The following is a 20,310-nucleotide window of genomic DNA, read 5'->3' as shown; positions in this document are numbered from 1 at the left end:
GACAAAATTATACTGATATCACAAGTCATCCAGGCAAAAACAATAGTGGTATCAGAGTTGTTCCAAATAAAATCTCAGTGGTTGGCAATACTGCCATTCCTTCTGCCTTGTGTGTCAGTGTGTGTGTGTGTGTTGTGTGTGGTCTGTGTGTGAACTCATGCATGTGTGAGTGTGCATGGATGCATACATGTGAATGTGAAAGTAAGTATATGTGTGAGTTATGCTGTGGTGTGTACCAAACTTCAAAAGTAAACAAAACACTGCCCAGCCCTTCAATCCCCAGACTTTATCGCCATTAAAAAAAAAAAAAAAAAAAAAAAAAAAAAAAAAAATTACACGAGGGCCACACTCCAATCAAAAATACAAGCAATGATTCCCAAGCTCCAAAACCAACACACAAGCAAACAAACACCACAGCCACCCCCACCCACCCACCCACCCCCTGAGACCCCCAAGCCCACCACTTGTCCCAGTCATGTGCCTATGGCCTGCACAGCTCTGCACTGACATAACACCTCCAGTCACAACTCACCAAGATGCCAGCAGCTCCAGGAAGAAGACAGGCAGACAGTGGGGGGAAGAAGAGGGAGAGAGGAAGGAGAGAGTGGTTTAGGGGGTTTGGGGTTGGGGGGAGGCTATTTTTATCCCAATTCCTAGTAGGAAGACAAGAGATGTAAATGGGAATACACCTGAGGTTCTAGAAACAGGATGGGTGGGGTTGTGGTGGTGGTGATGATTGAGGGGGTGTGGGGTGGGTGGAGAGTAAGGAAGGGGTATGAGTTGAGAGATCTGTGGCATCTCTTCTCTTCTGCTCAGGGGTCACACAGCTGGTGTGGCTCCACAGTTCCCACGGTGTTGTAAAGCAAGGCAGGGGGTGTGTGGGGGGTGGGTAGTAGGTGAAACTGCTGCAGTGGAAGTTACACAAAACCTGTGTATAAAGTGCACTGACCTGCTTTAAACACACACACACGCAAGCACACACACCTCAATGATACAGTGTGTGAGAAGGAAAATAAAAGGGGAAAAAAGAGCCATACCAATTATAACCTGGTGGCTGGATAAGGGAGGGTGGGACCAGGAGTGGGTTACCTGACCCCCCTCCCTCCACACATTTCTATTAGCTAACACATGCACACCCTAGGTCTCACATGACAGGTAATACACACATACAAATAGGGAGAAGTTGGGGATCGGGGCAGAAGTGAGGGTGAAGAAAGTGGGAGAGTGTGTGTAGTTGTTTGGGGGAGATAATATTACCAACACATGTTCACTAATTTTTTGAAAACCTGCTGTTGACATGACAGCAGAGACAGAGACACACACACACACACACAGGGAGAGGGAGAGGGAGAGGGAGGGAGATGGAGAGAGAGTGCTTACAGGCTGTTACTCAAACTCTCAATAACTTTCTCCTTACTTAGCTCAGGCCTTCACTTCTGCCCCCTTCCTTCTCCCTCTTCAACGCCCTCTCCCCCATCCTAATCTCGCTCTTACACACAAAACCATACACTCATCTTTTACCCTTGTGTGTGTGTGTGTGTGTGTGTGTGTGTGTGTGTGTGTGTGTGTGTGTGTGTTTGTGTTTGTGCGAGTGTGTGTGTGTGTGTGCACACATACAACACACACACACCACACTCTCTACCTCTCTCACGTACACACACAAACACATACACATAAACTGTGAATAACCCACTCCACAAACCAACGAGAAGGCAACAATTGTTTCCACAACCATAACATCCTCCCCAGGGAAACCCAGGCACCACCATTCTGTACATAAATATGCACATCGGTGCCAGTCAGAACTCAGACCCCACTGCCTGCATCCACACTAGTGGGAAAGACACCTGTCCACATTACCCCTACTTTATCTCCTTTTTCAACAGCTGCTGCTGCAAATAAACATGGCAGGCAAATCAGTGCCTTGTAAAGAACTGGGGCAAATCTGGCTCTCTCTCCCAGTCTCTGTCCATGTCTCACAAACACATCTATGTCACAGGATTTCCCAAGGGGTTCTGTCTCCCCTTCAATTAAAGAAAAAAAAAAAGGTGTCATTTTTCATGTCATATGTGTGTACTTATATAAAATCATTGCAAGTGTTTTTCGAAGACTGTTACATTTCTAGATGTGTTTTTCATTATATTAAATTCAACTTTGTGTTGAAGCATAAACTGTCTTATTGGTTACGTGGTTAACATCCATGCATATGGGAAAACAAAACAAAACAAACAAAAAAAAACCAAAAAACCCCAACAACACCTTAAATGATATGCATAGACAGACACACAAAAAGTCAAGGGTGCACACCCACACACAAATGCACCTTCTCACAAAGAACACACACACACACAGACTGTGGCGCACACAGAGCATGCATGGACAAAGGCACAGACAAGAAAGTCAACCCACCCCTAGCGAGGACAGTCCGGCATAGTACAGTGAGGTAGGTAAGGAACTGGTAGAACTGGAGCGAGACCCGAACCCTGAGCCTCCCCCAGAGCTATAACCACTGGACCCCAGGCCAGAACTTGTCCCTCCACCAGAACCCAGTCCACTGGACCCATAGCTTGTTCCCCCATACGTCCCACTGGATCCGTACAAACCACTGGACCCATACGATGACCCTGAGCCTGTCCCATACATCGAACTCCCCATGCCGTAGGAGGATCCATGGGAGGAGTAGGAAGATGAGGACGGAGTGTATGGGGAGGGGGAAGAAGAAGGGGTGTACGTGGAGTAGGAAGGGCTGCTGTACAGTCCACTGCCAGAGCCTGAGAGTCCGCTGGTGTATCCAGACAGACTGCCCAGTCCATAGCGATTTGATCCATAAGACATGTTGACCACAGAAAGGGGGTACACGTGCAGCCACCTCGAGTGCAGTCTTTCACTTCACTAGCAGCAGGAATGTGTACATCCTTTGATACATCGTCAGTCAACACAATTTTTCTACCATCCAAAAGATTTTCAAACACCTTTTTCCAGTTGCAATCCTTGTGAAAATCTGAAGAAAACAACCGTGAGATGATCTCTCAATCTGATTCTCATAAAACGCGAACACTAAACACTCAGAAAGGAACCTTTCCACCACAGTCGGAACCAGCGTTCATGATAATTTGATTTAAAAAAAGAAATGTACCGAAAAAAGGGAGTCAAAGGTAAAGCTTCATTAAGCTGGTTTCTGACAGTCTATACATGTCAGCTAGCTTCGTCATCACTGAGCCTGCCCCCTGTGCCAATCATGACGAGATAACTTAACTTGATAAATACAGCATGTGCCAGAAAACCTGATAATCAGCAAACAGGTTAAAAAGGGAGAGAAAAAAAAGTTAAACATACAGAAATGGAAACTGTGCTGCTGCCTAGCTTCACCAAGCAATATAGCTTCACACATAAAACCTCAAACACTTCACCCACTTCCACCCCCCCCCTCCCCCACCCCCCAAACACTTAACATCTTGCACTGGTTTCAAACATGCTTCAAGGTTCCACAGAATTCCAGGGAACTGTCAGAGTGTGCTGCAAAGAGACAGCAAAGAGGGGGGACGGGGTTGGGTGTGGACAGAGGAAAATATATCCACTGTTTTTTGTTTGTTTTTTTAAACTGTATTTTCAAATTTTACTTCTAGAAGTAAACTTCACATTTCTTGTCTGAAATCTCCAAGGCACAGCCCAACCCTTGTTTATGTTTGTGAAAATAATTCTAATGTAAAGTAATAAATTGTAAAACAAATAAAAAAGCAATTGTGGAAACAGTAAACAAAAACAAAAAGAAATACATGGAAAGTATAAAATAAATAAATAAAAACAACAGAAACAGAATAACAAAACAACAAAGTCTCAAACAAACACTGAAAAAATGTTCTGAACACATAAAACAAGCAAAAAGAGATTAAAAAGAAAAAAAAAAAGAAGAAAAAAGAAAGAAAAACAGTAGATAAATGAAATAAACAAAGAAATTAACACACCAATAAATAAACACCCCCTAGAACAAGACACTGTTCTCTGTTTCACCACAAGAGATGTACACACACACACCACAGCATGCACCTCTACAGAAACATCTTCCCCTGATCCCCATGACACGTGATTTTAAACCTTCTCTTCTACAGGTCCAAACCCTGGACAGGTACAGTCAATGTGTTGGTTCCTGACTCTCACACAAGGAAAACAAAGAGAGGCACTGATCACCACACACACACAAGCAGAAGGAATTCCACAGGAGAGAGAAAGAGAAACTCCCAGAGAGATAGAGGGAATGGTGCTTGTTCCTCTTCTTCCCTCTCCAGGTGGTGAGAGAGAGAGAGAGAGAGAGAGAGAGAGTGAATGTGGCCAGTGTGATAAGACCCTGCCTGTGTGCTACTCAAGTCTCACACACACACACACACTGCCAGCCAGCTCCCCTTCCTCTCCCCTGCCCACTCTGACTCACCCTTCCTCTTTCCTCAACCAGTTAAGATTGTACCTATCCTCCCTCCCTCCATCTGTACACGACCCTCCCCTTCAGACCTATAATGAGCACAACATGCACATGCACATAGCACTGCTACTGAGGGGACTGTTCCATTTCATCACTGGGGGAGGGGGTGTCAGTGGGAGGGGGGAAGGGGTGCATGACTGGTTAAAGAGAGAGAGAGAGAGAGAGAGAGACGGACTGTGGAGTGAGTTAGTTCTACTGGTTGAAAGACTTTTCTTGGTTTTGTTTTTTCTTTGAAAGAAACTAACCACAGCCACTTGGGAATGATCTTGAAGGAATAAACAAGCTTTGGCAGCAGCACAGAACAGAAACTGGGTCAACATGTCATGGATGAGGAAATAAAAAGACAGAATCCAGATACAACTTCTTCACCACATGATGGCCACATCTCCTCAATAGGCACATATTATGTATATGGTGGTGTGTCATTTTTTTTCACCATAATGGTACTCAGTATACTTACAACTTTTTTTCACCATAATGGTACTCAGTATACTTACAACTGTCTTCTATTGCTAATCTGAATGTGATGCACAATTCATAGACTTGCAGGTAATGCTGGCATGACAAAACAAACATACAACAATAACAAAAAAACAACAACAACACAGTAACAAGAATGATTTTGACTTTAATACACACAAACACACACACACACACATGGAGGATTATCTTTCTTAATTCTGCTTAACACATAAACACCCCAAATAAAAAATGTACCTCAGACTCGGCAAGTGATCCATAATTTCTCATATGAGGACTTAAACTGTTACAAATGCAGCCTACAAACATTGAAACTTGCGATTTTCTGATTATTCAATAATAGATACCTAATCCTAAGACAGCGAGCAAGCGAGAGAGTGTCAAAGTAGACACAAAGTGTAATATACATGAGAGAACAGAGAGAGAGAGAGAGAGAGAGAGAGAGAGAGAGAGAGAGAGATGAGGGCAGGAGAGGGGGTGTGGAGGGACTGGGGGGGGGGGGGGGGGGGGGAGGAGAAAGGGAAAACTGTGTGGGTGGTGGGTGTGTGAAGGTGGGGGGCAGAGCCCACAAAACAGCAGTGACAACTCATGGGGTTGATCCACCCAATCCTCTTGTGCCCAAAAGAACCTTTTGTCAGGTCATGCCTGACCAGGTTTCACCCTCAATTGTACAGCTTTGTCTGCTCAGTTGTAGAGCTTTATCCCCAAACAGAACAATATTATGTTGTTACCAGTCATCTATCTCATGGACCACACTGGTGAAACAGAGAGAGAAGAGGAGAGAGAGAGAGAGAGAGAGAGAGAGAGAGAGAGAGTGTGTGTGTGTGACTGTGAGTGTTTGTGTGTGTGTGTGTGTGTGTGTGTGTGTGTGTGTGTGTGTGTGTGTGTGTGTTCACTACACACATATAAATATAGAGAGAAATACTGAGAAAGACACATACACACACACACACACACACACAGAGACAAGGAAAGAGTCACACAGAGAGAGAGAGAGAGAGAGAGAGAGAGAGAGAGAGAGAGAGAGAGAGAGAGAGAGAGAGAGAGAGAGAGAGAAAACAGAAGAGAGAGACACAGAGAGCGAGTTTGCACCAGTCACATTCTGAGAAGTCCTGAAGCCCCCTTCCTAATGGGTATCAAAACTCTTGTTCAGTAGCCATTGCTAAATGATTAGCTCAACAACATGCACTCGATCCACTTAAGACCAATAAGAGAAAACAAAAACAAAAACACACAAAGACTTGTCAGCTTATTTCTACGCCAGTGTGTAAAAGCCATCAATGATTGTTACTGAATTTTCTAAGTTTAACATATTGCACAAGTAAAACACAGTTAAAGCACCAAAAATAAAGAACTGCGTTTATGTAATTGATGATATATTTTGGAGAAAACAGATGTTTTCATTTACATCTGTTGACTTCTCAAAATAATTTATGTGTCTGCAGTAGTTTACCTCGAAACAGTTTTATCAAATCATGTTATTATTTTCTTTCTTTCAGTTTTCTTTTCATTTCTCTTTTCATGTCCTCACCATTTTATCCCTTCTGCACTTGAGTTCTTATGTATGTACTTTGCAAACTGTGTAGTTAAAAATGGAGAGAAAAAAAAGAAAAAAAAAAAAAAGAGTTGGAAATAAAACATGGAATGCTTTAAAACACACACACACACACACACAAAACACAACCAACAACAAAACCCCCACCAAAACAACTAAATTCTATTGTTGTTACAGTAATAAGAGGAGTGAATCCTGAACACCTGTTGAAGCGGAACAGCTTGTGAAACTGTCATGTCCCCACATACAAAAGCCTCCTCTTCTCTGATACACTTGTTAAACCATTCTTTCCCCCTTTCCAGCCCTTTCCCCCTCCACACACACACACAAAGCCAACTGGGTTGAACACTGGCACGACAGGTGAAAGCGAGATAATGTGAAGAAATCAGCTACCTGCACTGGCCACAACCTTCCATAGTCAGTATCTATCCATCCTGTAACCACTGCTCTAGTCTTTCTAAGAGTTTTCACCATTATCCCATCCATCACCGGCACTGTCATCATTGTCCCTAACTGATCATCAATCCCTCTAATGAGGTCTGCACCATTATACCATCAATCACTGTCCCTAACTGAATGCCAATCCTATTTTGAGGGCTTAACTTTATTGTATACCATCCGCCACTGTCTGTCAGTCCCTCTAGAGAGGACTTCACTATTATGGAAGACTACCCACCACTGTCCCTAACTGATCTTAAGTCCCTCTATTGAGGGTTTCACCATTATGGTATACCATTCGTCATTGTCCCTTCATGATAGTCAGTCCCTATATACAGGACTTCACCATTATAATATACCATCCATCACTATCTCTAACTGACAATCAGTCCCTCTATGGTGGGTTTCAAAAGTATCTAATCACTGTCCCTTCCTGTCAGTCAGTCTCTCTACTGAAGGCTTCATCATTCTAGTATACCATCCACCACTGTCCCTAAATGACTATTAGTCTATTGTAGTCTTCTTCATTACAGTAGTATACCATTCACCACTGTCCCTAAATGATAGTTAGTCCCTCTATTCAAGGCTTCACCATGGTACCATCCATCACTGGAAGTCTTTTCCATTCTAGTATACCATTCACCACTGTCCCTAAATGATAGTTAGTCCCTCTATTCAAGGCTTCACCATGGTACCATCCATCACTATAAGTCTTTTCCATTCTAGTATACCATTCACCACTGTTCCTAAAGTTAGTCCCTCTATTCAAGGCTTCACTGTAACATCCATCACTGTCCCTGACTACCAGTCCCCAAACTGAAGGCCTTTACTGAATGATTTCACTGGCATCTGGTAAGGTCAGGACACACAAAGTAACAGAACTTACTAGATTAGTTGTGCGTGCATGCGTGTGAATGCATGCATGTGTGTGTGTGCATGCACGTGTCAGTGAGTTCACACATTCTGACTGACAGATTCACAAAGTTTGGATCAATAGATACAGCACATATATATATATACAGCACATATATATGTAATGAGACATCAGGCTAAAAACACACACATAACAGTAGAATCGATATGTCCTAAATCAGCCTGGCAGAATTTCATAAAGCACTTTCTTCATTGCTTCATCATCTGCATCACATCAGTGGCATTGCTCCTGCCCCCCTTCTTCCCAGTCCCCATTCACAGCTAAACCTGGGCTCCTCTGTTACAGTCTCAGCACTAGCTGCAGTCCACTGGGAATACTGATACTGGGTCACCATGATGCTACACACCAGGAGACCCAGCATCTGTCCCTGTTGTTCTTTTCCTATAACCAGGAGACCCAGCATCTGTCCCTGTTGTTCTTTTCCTATAACCAGGAGACCCAGCATCTGTCCCTGTTGTTCTTTTCCTATAACCAGGAGACCCAGCATCTGTCCCTGTTGTTCTTTTCCTATAAAAGTGTTTGATGGACTTGGGAAACTTGGCATCTGTCTGTTATTGTTTTACTCTAAAACTGTTTGACAGACTTGGGGATGCCTGGCAGAAATAGATATATGCAATACCATGTAACATAAATATTCAGTATCCAAAGTGACACTGACTAAAGATCAGGGTGGAGTAGGAGAATAACATGCCGGTCTCTATGTCAGCATTGTGTCAGTTCCCTCTGTGTCAACACTTTTATCAATTCAAGACAGATCAAAACCCTTTACATCAGTAAGTTTTCTCTTCAATGAAACCCAGATCCCTATTTTTCTCACAATGAAAGAGGCTTATAGTTGAGAATGATATAGATTATTAAAGAACGCCCCCCCAAAAAAAAACAACAACAACAACACCACCACCTACATAAACAACACCTTAGCCGCTTGGTGCGTAAGCTGCAGGAATGGAAGATGGCTGCTGGTAAAAAAGGATACTGCATTCATTAACAGAAGGGAGGCTAAGCCACAGCAACTCTGGCCTTCTCTGCCTGGGCAAGTTGTATTTTGCACAGGACAGGAATGAGACCCCTGCCAGAATCCTCACCACTGAGTCACAGTAATGTATAACCAATTGAAACATCTTTCTACTCACCCTGTTGCATTTCAAGAACAGAAATGGTTACATTATAACACTTTTGGAAGCAGATCCAGCAGTATTTCTGTGGCACAACACTTGATTTTCACCCAGTTATAAGTACAGATTATGGATTTGCAGGAACTTGAAAGAGAGCAGGTGTGTTATCTGTGTGTTTATCAGTGAGAGGACAGCCTTCAGTTCACTGACATGCATACCTGTCAGCGGCAGCTGAGGGGTTAAAGTGACCACAAATACTGACCGCAGCACTGTGACTGCAGGGACAAAATCATGTTACAGACTGCGAGCACACTAACTGATGCATTCCTGACTTCTGTCTACAATCAAGTTTGATGAAGATCACTTCATAACAAGGGCAGCAGTCGCTGACATTGCGCACACACTTTTCACAGCAGATATAAACCACCACCCAATCACTTGTACCAGCACTTCTCTATCTGAAGGGCTCCAGGCACATGCAGATATGTATGAAAGAAAAAAACATGACAGAAAGAATCAGGCAGGAAGGAAGAAAAGGAGGAATGCTGAAAGGAAGAATGAAAGATACAAAGACAGGAACAAAACAAAACAAAAACTAACAAACAAAAACAACAAACAACACCCCCCCTCTCCCCCCAAAAAATCACCAACATCCAAACACACACACATACGAACAAACAAAAAAAGCACAGAAGAAGAAAAAAAAAGAACAGACGGACAGGAAGAAAGAAACACTGCGCACACCACATACAGCAGACAGGCACAATGACTTACCTCTGACTCCTCCTTGGCATCTTCCTCAGCCTTGTCCTCTTTGCCTTTTTCTTCCTCTCCCTGACACACACAGTCACCAACACACAAGTCACAAACACAATGCAACACACACATCACACACAGCTACCAACATGTCTAACACACACACACCAACTAAAATCAAAAACACACAAACACCAAGACACACCTCAAAAACATACACCAACCAACACATTTAACAATCACACTTCAACCAATACATCATAACATCCATTCTTTTTCCACAACACACTGAATGAAACATCTAGGCAACCAATGGTTTATCTCTGTGTCGTTGGTTCTGTATCATACCTCTATACCTGCCAACCTCACTACAGACTTGAGAGGAGTATTGCAAACAACTGAGACAACTACCATAGCTGAGTGAAGCATGCACAGTGTTGCATCCCTCAAGCACACTGTGCACCAAACATGATCAGAGATGCCAAACCCTGTCAAGTGTTTGTTGAAACAATCAGGAAATTTGGTAGGAATATTTTGAATTTGGAAGGAACACTTGGACTCCGAGCCACATCAGCTAACATACATTTTATCTACAAGGCAAACACTTGGACCTACCTGTAACATGGTGTAACTGCTAAGATTAAGCTGATTGGTCCACTGAATGTTGTTTCAATGTGAACACACACATGATTAGCTGAGCATCATCATGCGAGACCAAAGTTAGAAGTGACTGCCCTGGCCTCATGATAGGTCTAGAGTGTCTGGGTAATGTAACGACAGGAAAGCATGTGACCATGCTATGTAGGCGATAATGAACTTGGAAAAATTTTGATGTTTAAACTGCGACTGAGTGTAACAAAATATGGCGAAAATGTAACAGTTGGCATCTCTACACTAACTCCTGAACTCACAATACAAGGGGATTTTTCTTTCTTTTTCTCTCTTCAGTCTGTGGCAAGGCACAATATGCTTCGACAAGACAGAAACTGGACTGAAGCAAACCATCACTGGCATTTTTTTTCCCCCTGCCTGAAATATCTAGTAGTCTTCTCACCTGCTCTCACTGAAAAGAGGGAGTATACAAAATAAGAGTGGAGTGGGGGGACAATACTTACATAAACATAGTTAATGCCGGTGGATCGCCGTTCCTGTCGTTTCCTTCTGGCTTTGATTGCTGCCGTCTCCTTCCTCTCTTCCTTCTCTGCACCTGGGGCTGCACACACCACACATGTTGCTTTTCATCACAGTAATTCTGGTGATAAATGATAAACACATTTGAAAAAATGAATTGTATTACTCTTTTTTGTTACAATAGATTTCTCTGTGTGAAATTCGGGCTGCTCTACACAGGGAAAGTGCATCGTTACAATGAGAGATTTCTCTGTGTGAAATTCAGGCTGCTCTCCCCAGGGAAGGTGCATCGTTACACTGAGAGATTTCTCTGTGTGAAATTCAGGCTGCTCTCCCCAGGGAAAGTGCATCGTTACACTGAGAGCGTCACCGATTTTTTTTGCATTTTTTTCTGCCTGCAATTTTATTTCTTTTCCTATTGAAGTGGATTTTTCTACAGAATTTTGTCAAGGACAACCCTTTTGTTGCCATGGGTTCATTTACGTGCGCTAAGTGCATGCTGCACATGGGACCTCGGTTTATCGTCTAATCTGAATGACTAGTGTCCAGACCACCACTCAAGGTCAAGTGGAGGGGGAGAAAATACTGCCAACAAAGGGATTTGAACCAGTGCAATCAGATTCTCTCGCTTCCTAGGCGGACGCGTTACCTCCAGGCCAACACTCAACATCACCTCCATACCCTTCCCCTGAAAAAAAAAAAAAAAAAAAAAAAAAAAAAAAAAGGCAGGAAGGGAGAGAGTGTCAGTGGATTTCAGAATGAACAGTGAGGGTGGAGTATTGTGTCTGCTGGCTGCAAACTATACTTTTCTGTATCAAAGGCAGGATTTTCAGGTCTGTCACTTGTACAACACATCAGCCACTGTAGTGTCACTTTCAACAAACACCCCTCTCCCCTTTACAGTGAAAGTAAGTGCAGTTCATGCTTCTCCTCGCTGTACAAACCAACTGCTGCATTCACTTATTAATCCTTCAAAATCACCCAAGACATTGCCTCGTTTAGGATAAGAAATGAGGCTCACTGTTTTTAAAGTTTGTCTTGAAGAATGTTGCTAGCCATCCTTTGAATATTTTTTTCATAAAAATCCACATCCCGAAAACGGTAAACCTGATACTGAAAACAATTTGATATATATACAACAGTTACTGAATTACATTTATAAACTTGGTAACTTCAGTAAAAATTCAAAAATCTTATCAATTTTTCGCGCCCTCAGTTGCTCTTGGCCTTAATGGATGACCTGCCGAGTTGAAAAGAAGACCAGAAGTGTAAATATTTCATGCCTGAACATTTTTGTGATCACATGTCTGGATCACAAGGATTCAACACATTCACACATCAACATCTTGGGATAATTCAACACACCCCCACACAGAGAACATCTTAAATGAACTATAACAATACTTACACTCTGCCTTCTTGGTTTCTCTTGTCTCCTCTTTCTTTCTGTCATCGTCTGGCGTCGATTCTGTCTTGCCGTTTAACTTGCTACGTAGGGAGGCGGTTCGCGACACACCTGTGCTGCTGCTTAGACTAGAGTTGATGTCGGATGTGGAGAAAGCATTGCGTTGACTACGAGGTACATAGTCTGTCACAGACATCACAGTACTGGTGTCAAAGTCACTGCCATAGAGAGTTGATGATGGATGTGGATAAAGCGTTGATGTATATACCGTAAAGTTCGGTCTATAAGCCGCGACTTTTTACCCCAGCTTCAACCTCTGCGGCTTATACAATGATGCGGCTTATTTGCAGATTTTAACGATCCCGGGTGTGTCACGTTCTCATCTATTCTTCGCTGCCCTTCAACTCACAAAAATCATGATTTCTGTCCATGAATTTTTGGATGAGCTTCAGGATAGTGTGCTAACTATTCACGTTTTATAAATCAAATCCGCACACAATAAAGCCTTCAGATCAGCATTCAGTTTTACTCTGCTCAAGCGTACAACCTCATCATGCTGAAAACGCAACGTTATGCCTATGATGCAGCCTTCAAATTGAAGGCGATCGACCTAGCAGACGACAGTGCAAACGACGAACCAGCAGCGACCTCCACCTTCATGTTCATGAAGTGAAAGCGAGGCTGAAGTCAGTGACAAGATGGTAGAGGAAGCTGTCCTGGTTCTCTTCAACTCGGACACTGAAGACGAAGATTTTAGTGGATTCAGTGAGCAGGATGACGTTGAATAAATGTGACTATCCCTAAATTATGGATCTTATTTTCGTTGTGTTTGTTTATTATTTTTTTGTGGCACTAGCAGTATTTTCACTTGCTTTTCTTTTGTGTTGTTTCCTGATTGTGTTTATTTCATAACCTACAGTATCGACAGCTTTTCTGTAGTATCAGTATGTGATCCGGTACCAGAAATAAGTGCGGCTTATAAGCCGGTGCAGCTTATGTATGTGTAAAGTTCAATTTTTTCCAAAATTTTGTGGGTGCGGCTTATATACAAGTGCGCTCAATAGACCGAACTTTATGGTAGTCTGTCAGAGACATCACAGTACTGGTGTCAAGGTCACAGAGTTGATGTCAGGAGTGGAGAAAGCATCGAGGTACATGGTCTGTCAGAGACATAGCAGTACTGGTGTCAAGGTCACAGAGTTGATGTCAGGAGTGGAGAAAGCATCGAGGTACATGGTCTGTTAGACATAGCAGTACTGGTGTCAAGGTCACAGAGTTGATGTCAGGAGTGGAGAAAGCATCGAGGTACATGGTCTGTCAGAGACATAGCAGTACTGGTGTCAAGGTCACAGAGTTGATGTCAGGAGTGGAGAAAGCATCGAGGTACATGGTCTGTCAGAGACATAGCAGTACTGGTGTCAAGGTCACAGAGTTGATGTCAGGAGTGGAGAAAGCATTGAGGTATATAGTCTGTCACAAACACCACAGTACTGGTGTCACAAGTCAATGTCATCAAGGTCATGACTAATGTGTACTGTTACAAAAGCTATCAACAGATTAGCTCATCAAATTTTGATCAGTTATTGAATAAACAAACTGCCTCGAGTGTGCATCAACAAGTCTCATTCTTTGCCTTTATTGTCCTGATTTTATACTAAAAATTCTGACACATGAAGAGATTCAATGATACTAAACCCAACATTTCAAATGAATTTAAAAAAAAATTGACTCAAACATTTCAATTCCAACACTGAATCAATGATGCTAAGTGTTCTGTTCATTTGGAAGGACTCACTTAATGTGGTTTCTGTGGATGAAGTGCCATTGTTGGCTGTTGGGTCTCTGTCCTCCCGCGGCCTCCGAAAACTGGTCCTTGTTGACTCCCCCTGAACAAACACCACGCACTAGTGTACTACACTCCACATGGCCACAGTCAACAACAACACACACTCAGTGACCACATATCACTACAGTCAGCAACACACACACACAGTGACTGACTATCACTGCATTATATGACAGTCAACAACAAGCACACACAGTGACTATTCATCACTACAGTCAGCAACACAAACATACAGTGACTGTGTATCACTGCAGTGGTGACAGTCAACAACAAATGCGCAACCAGCGACCACCACTCCTGCTGAAAACAAGACAGCCACAGTAACTCAAGACTACAATGCCTAGTGTTTCCCATCAGCCGGCATCAAAGTGAAAAAAGAAACATATAAAACAATAAAAGCAAAGGAGGCACACTGAAACAAATCCAAATCTTCCTTGAAAAAAGTGAAAACTTCCTCAAAACAAGTCTGCAAAATTTTCACAGAACAGACTAAAAACAAAGAGAAAATCCAAAACCAGTTGACGCCACTTACCTCTAACCGATCTTCCAGATTGCGGCGACGGTACGAGGAGGTTTCGTCACGCCCAGAGTCTCTGGTTCTGTCCTTGTCGTTGTGCAGACCAGTGGAGGACAGAGAGGAGGGTGCTGTGGTCACTGTGGTGGTGGCCGTGGTGGTGGCTGCAGTGGAGGAGTCTCGTATTGAGGAGGAGGTGGATGCAGAGTCTGTGCTGTCCTTCTTGCTGTCTCCTTGCCGTAGAACCTCCTCCGCTTTCTCTATGTCTTCCAATGTGACACCCTGTCCAAAAAAGTGCCGGACAAAGTCACTGTGTTGGCTCAAATCGTACAAGATGTGTTATTTATAGTAGCAAGATGTTACTGGCAAAAGCATGCATGCATCTGGCAATGTCCCAATTTCACTCTGTTAAATGTAAATTATTCTAACTGCAAAGATGCCAGGATTTCTGCTTAAAAAACAAACCCCATAACTTTCCAGGAACATAATCAAGAACTGATCATCTGTGGCGACAACCATATGATCTTTTTACCTCAATGTCCTAATCTATAAAGATTCTCAATGCTTAGATTTCTAGGAACATCTGTAACTGTGATATAATCCATACTGAACACACTGCTGAAAAGTGTGATTGATTTGATCAGCTAACACAGACATCCTCCTGGTCAAAGACAAGATGGAGTTTCCAAACACTGTCTACTGACCTGTGTGGATCGTCGAGTCTGCCTGGCGTGCTTTGCTCTAGCCTTCCGCTGTGTTTCCGTCTCTTCATCACGCTTGGGAGGCTCATAGGACCTTCACACACACACACAAGCAAGCTGTCAGCAAGCTGTGTAAGGGTGTCAAATTGTTTCGACATTAATCATTTTAAGATGCATTCTGTATCGTCACTTATCAAACCACGCCCATGCTGGATCCAAACCAAAGACATGGAACCAACATCAAACAACCAGTACACAGAGACACCTACATCAAACAACCAGTACCAGATCATACACAGAGACACCAACATCAAACAACCAGTACCAGATCATACACAGAGACACCAACATCAAACAACCAGTACCAGATCATACACAGAGACACCAACATCAAACAACCAGTGCCAGACCATACACAGAGACACCAACATCAAACAACCAGTAACAGATCATACACAGAGACACCAACATCAAACAACCAGCACCAGATCATACACAGAGACACCAACATCAAACAACCAGTACCAGATCATACACAGAGACACCAACATCAAACAGCTAACAGAAAACAGCTTAAAGATAGAAAACTGCTCAAAACTGTATATAATAAAAATGGTAATGAAGCTTATAATTATGAAAAAAAAATCTGACAAAATGACACAGATCACAACAGCAAAGACTGCAAGCCAATGAAGAAGCATAAACAGCACAATGACACAGTGAAGAACCATGTAGCTGGCTGTAACTTTAAAAGGTCTCCTACATGAAGATAACCGAAACTGATAGAGAACAAAATGGTACACTTCACAGCAATAACAATGAAAGAAAGAACAGCAGATAATGCCATCAACTTCATAACAATCAAAAACACATGTTTATGCATATTCCCCCCCCCCCCTCCCAATACCCTTAGACACAGTTGAGGAATGAACATACAAGTTTTGTTATCTTGATAGCCAACGCTATCGCAGGGACTGAATAAATGTTGTGTTCTATGTCATGTTTTTGTTTTCTGCCATGCTTGAATTTATCACTGGCTTGAATGTTCAAAGTGTCCCTATATTCTATCTCAAATACTTTCAAATCAACAAACCCAAAACTATTTTCTCAACATCCATGCCATGCCATGCTGAAATTGGAGTCCCGAAAATAATGCCAGCTTCAACTGTTAAACCGGTGGAGACTGTCACACATACATGACAATGATGGAATGATTCACTGTAGTGGCTATGATGTTGTACTGTATGACACAGACTGCTGATGGCTACAATCCATCAATGCAAACCCACCACAATCACTGTGCTTCAAAGGCATTTTCATGGTGTTCAACTTCAAAACACATGCACACAAAGACCATGTGAGTGGAAAGTTAGACAAACCTGATAATTTCTTGGAAATGGAAAACGTATGAGAAGAAAGGGGAAGAGATGAAACAAAGATACAGTAGAATGACTCAGTTTTATATATATATATATATATATATATATATATATATATATATATATATATAAAGGACAAAATTTTTATGAAGATTGAAAGAAGCAAGCTGCCCATACTTTTACCAGACAAGACAGTTCTGTCACTTTGGTCTATTATACAGGGATTTATATCTCAGTGTCAGACATCAGATGCTGGACTGAAATCTCTTGAAAATGACCGATAACGTCTTCAATCAAATGTCACCTCCTCTGAATGATTTGATGCCATATCAGGCCTGGCCGTCAATGTTTTAGACCAAGTCGCATCCAATTATCTATTTTATGGACTTACAAGCATCAATGAAATTATTTCAAGCCTGTGTGAAAGTAGTTTACTTTGGCACTGTGAAGGTGACTTCCTCTTCTTCTTCTTCTGCATTCGTGGGCTGCAGCTCCCACGTTCACTCATATGTACACGAGTGGGCTTTTACGTGCATGACCGTTTTTACCCCACCATGTAGGCAGCCATATTCCGCTTTCAGGGGTGTGCATGCTGGGTATGTTTTTGTTTCCATAACCCACTGAACGCTGACATGGATTACAGGATCTTTTACGTGTATTTGATCTTCTGCTTGTGTATACACACGAATGGGGTTCAGGCACTAGCAGGTTTGCACATATGTTGACCTGGGAGGTCGGAAAAATCTCAACCCTTTATCCACCAGGTGCCGTCACCGAGATTCGAACCTGGGACCCTTGGATTGAAAGTCCAACGCTTTAACCACTCGGCTATTGCGCCCGTCAGACTTCCTGTTCAAGGGAACTAACTATGATGGTCTATAAAAAACAACACACACACACAAAAAACAAACAAACAAAACAACAATCTCACAAACAAACAAGCATCACTTTCATGGGGTTTTTTTGCCCCATAACCACACCGGTGAATTAAACAACTGAAGTTGTAGCTGGATCAGTGTGTCAGCTGCCACACAGGGTAGGCTCTTGTGCCCTATGCAGGATGGGGGAACAGGCAGGACTTCCTATTTCTGATTGCTCTAGACAGGTGGAAGTCAAGTAAACATAGACTTCTCTATGATCACACACCAGGACAAAGAGAGGTCACTTGTGCACAACCACCTGGACCACAAATTAAGTCCAGTCCATGTGAATCTTAAAGTCACGACTATCACTTTGAAGACAACAAGTATGTGTATTTCAGTTCTGTAAAACCTGTCAGTTGCAATGCACATTGTTGGAGGTTTTTTTGTCTCATTTCTTTTCTTTCTTTCTTTTTTTTTTTAAACTAAAGTGAATCTGAAAGGTAAAGAGAAAAAAAAAGTGTTTCCTAAGCGTCTGGGCACTTTGTTCTACAGATTTCCACGATGTCCTATTGATTTTCCTTGATCTTAGTACATGTGTCTGAAGATTTTGGACATTAAGATGATGATGTTCTCATGGTCTGACCAACACTGCTGCCACCTTATGACTGAAGAAAGAACTAGAGAGCAGAGCTGGTATGGAGGATCATATATAACACATCTCCATAGTACTACAATCCTATCACAACAAAAGGAAAGTTGGTCTCAGAATTCAACCACCCTTGAAAGGTTCTGAATGATGTGGCAGCAAGTCCCATCCACATAAATGACTCCCCACCCATCTCTACCACCCCCAGTTTCCAAAGAAATGAGAAATCTCCTATAAATCAGATCAAAATGTTTTCTTAAGCTTCACAGATGGACAGACCTCACTCAGTATATACTGGAGCACTCTCTTGCTTTCGAGATAAAACTTTGCACACAAACACATATGTGCATACACACACACACACACACACACACTTTTAACAATCAATGCAGACTCACACACACACTTGAAAACAACCACACCTTCTAAATACTGAATTGGTAGAGGAGGTGGAGGTGGTGACTATGGTGGTAGTGGCTGTGGTGGTGGAGGTTAGGGGGGTGGAAGTGGAGGTGGAGGAGGATGAGGAGGGAGAGGAGAAGGCAGAGATGGAGGAGAGGGGTCGGGTTATGCGGCTGCTGCCGGCAGTGCGAGCGTCCCGCTCTTGCTGCTCTTTCTGCTGGTTCAGCTCGTGCTGACGCTGATAGTAAGGCTTGTAGCCTGAGCGCGACAGGTAGCCCAGGTGGCTGCCAGACCAGCTGTACCTGAAAGCACACAAAGCCAAAACCAAACGCACACTCCCATGCACAAACTCCATGCAGAAACCAAGTAAAATGCACGCACAATAGTCAAAACACACACACTCCATATTCAATTAAAGAAAGGGGGGAAAAAAGAGAGAGAAAGACTGACAAAGTAAAGCAAGTAAAATTGCGGAAGGAAAAAGAAAACACAAGTAAAAGAAAACAAAGGCACACAGCAAACAATACCAACAATATCAATGCTCACATTATACTGACATTGTGACAACAAATCTGAAAATTACCTCGATCTCACTTTCCTCAAGATTTTTTTGAAAATCACATTTTAAAATGTTATTCACACTTGTCATTTCATGTGAAGATGTGCATTCTTTTGATTTCATAAAAAAAACGAAGTTTGCTTCTGTTCGCTATCTTTGGAAAGAAATTTTCTTAACACATTAAATCAGAAGATGATAGGTGTTGAGAGGAGATCTGCTGCAACTTCACATAGCTTTGATGTTCTGTTATTTCTGTATTTGGAAAAGTGTGCTGACCTCTGAAAAATGTATCAAGCAAACATTATATCAACTGAATTTCTGCCAAGATACAGCCCAGACTCAACACAAGGGTCTGATTTTAATATTTCCTATCAGGAATGTTTGACTGTGTGCCCCACTCATACTTCCAATGATGCAGGAGATCTAAGTCTGAGGAACTCATGTCTGACTGTGCATATAGCTGATATGAGATAACCAGCTGCTGCTTTCCTTATTTCTTGTGGTTAACCTGTGTGTGAGAGGGTGTTCATGCATGCTTGTGTGTGTGTTTATGTGAACATGCGTGCTTGTGCCCAGGTGCATAACGTGCACACACATGCACGAGCACACATACATGCACCCTCTTGTGTGCATGTGAATAGGGGGTGTGTGTGCATACACACATGCACGTTTGTGTGTGAACACGAGGTGTTGGGGCTGTATGTGCTTGCAAGCGTGTGTGTGTGTGTGTGTGTGTGTGTGTGTGTACATACTCTGTTTCCCTCTTTTTCCTACAACTCAAATGTTCATGGGCACCTTAAATTTCTGCATAACACAACTAATTTAAGTGCCATGATAACTTATCAAAATATCAGCATACTCAAAATTCATTGAAGACATCCCCCCCACCTCCTCTTTTTTCAAAATACATGTGAAACAATACTGGTGCCTGGTCATTTGGCCAAGTCATCTGCATCTCTTTCCATCAAAAAGTCATCAAAGCAATAGTTTCCTTGGCTTAAAAAAAATGTTTTCATACTAACCTGAGTCGATGCACTGTTCTGCAGTCAACACTTGTATCAAGAAGTCTTCTTTACTTTATAGGCTACTGAGCCTTTTTTGCTGTACAC

At 42.5% G+C, this 20,310-nt stretch overlaps 1 protein-coding gene across 1 annotated transcript in view; it reads right to left on the bottom strand.

The window, feature by feature from the left end:
• LOC143297962 (protein phosphatase 1 regulatory subunit 12B-like) overlaps positions 1 to 20,310 on the bottom strand; it is an 87,671-nt gene that overhangs the window by 18,077 nt on the left and 49,284 nt on the right. The window contains exons 13-19 of the mRNA XM_076610585.1: positions 18,663 to 18,944; positions 15,356 to 15,446; positions 14,670 to 14,933; positions 14,087 to 14,177; positions 12,295 to 12,474; positions 10,871 to 10,968; positions 9,774 to 9,833 (exon numbers count right to left, since the gene is read on the bottom strand). Of these exons, the coding sequence (XP_076466700.1) occupies positions 9,774 to 9,833; positions 10,871 to 10,968; positions 12,295 to 12,474; positions 14,087 to 14,177; positions 14,670 to 14,933; positions 15,356 to 15,446; positions 18,663 to 18,944 (1,066 nt within the window). The remainder of the gene's footprint in view (positions 1 to 9,773; positions 9,834 to 10,870; positions 10,969 to 12,294; positions 12,475 to 14,086; positions 14,178 to 14,669; positions 14,934 to 15,355; positions 15,447 to 18,662; positions 18,945 to 20,310) is intronic.

This window comes from Babylonia areolata, chromosome 23 (genome assembly GCF_041734735.1).
Source record: "Babylonia areolata isolate BAREFJ2019XMU chromosome 23, ASM4173473v1, whole genome shotgun sequence".
Classification (NCBI taxonomy): domain Eukaryota; kingdom Metazoa; phylum Mollusca; class Gastropoda; order Neogastropoda; family Buccinidae; genus Babylonia; species Babylonia areolata.
This window is presented reverse-complemented; position numbering and strand designations above follow the sequence as displayed.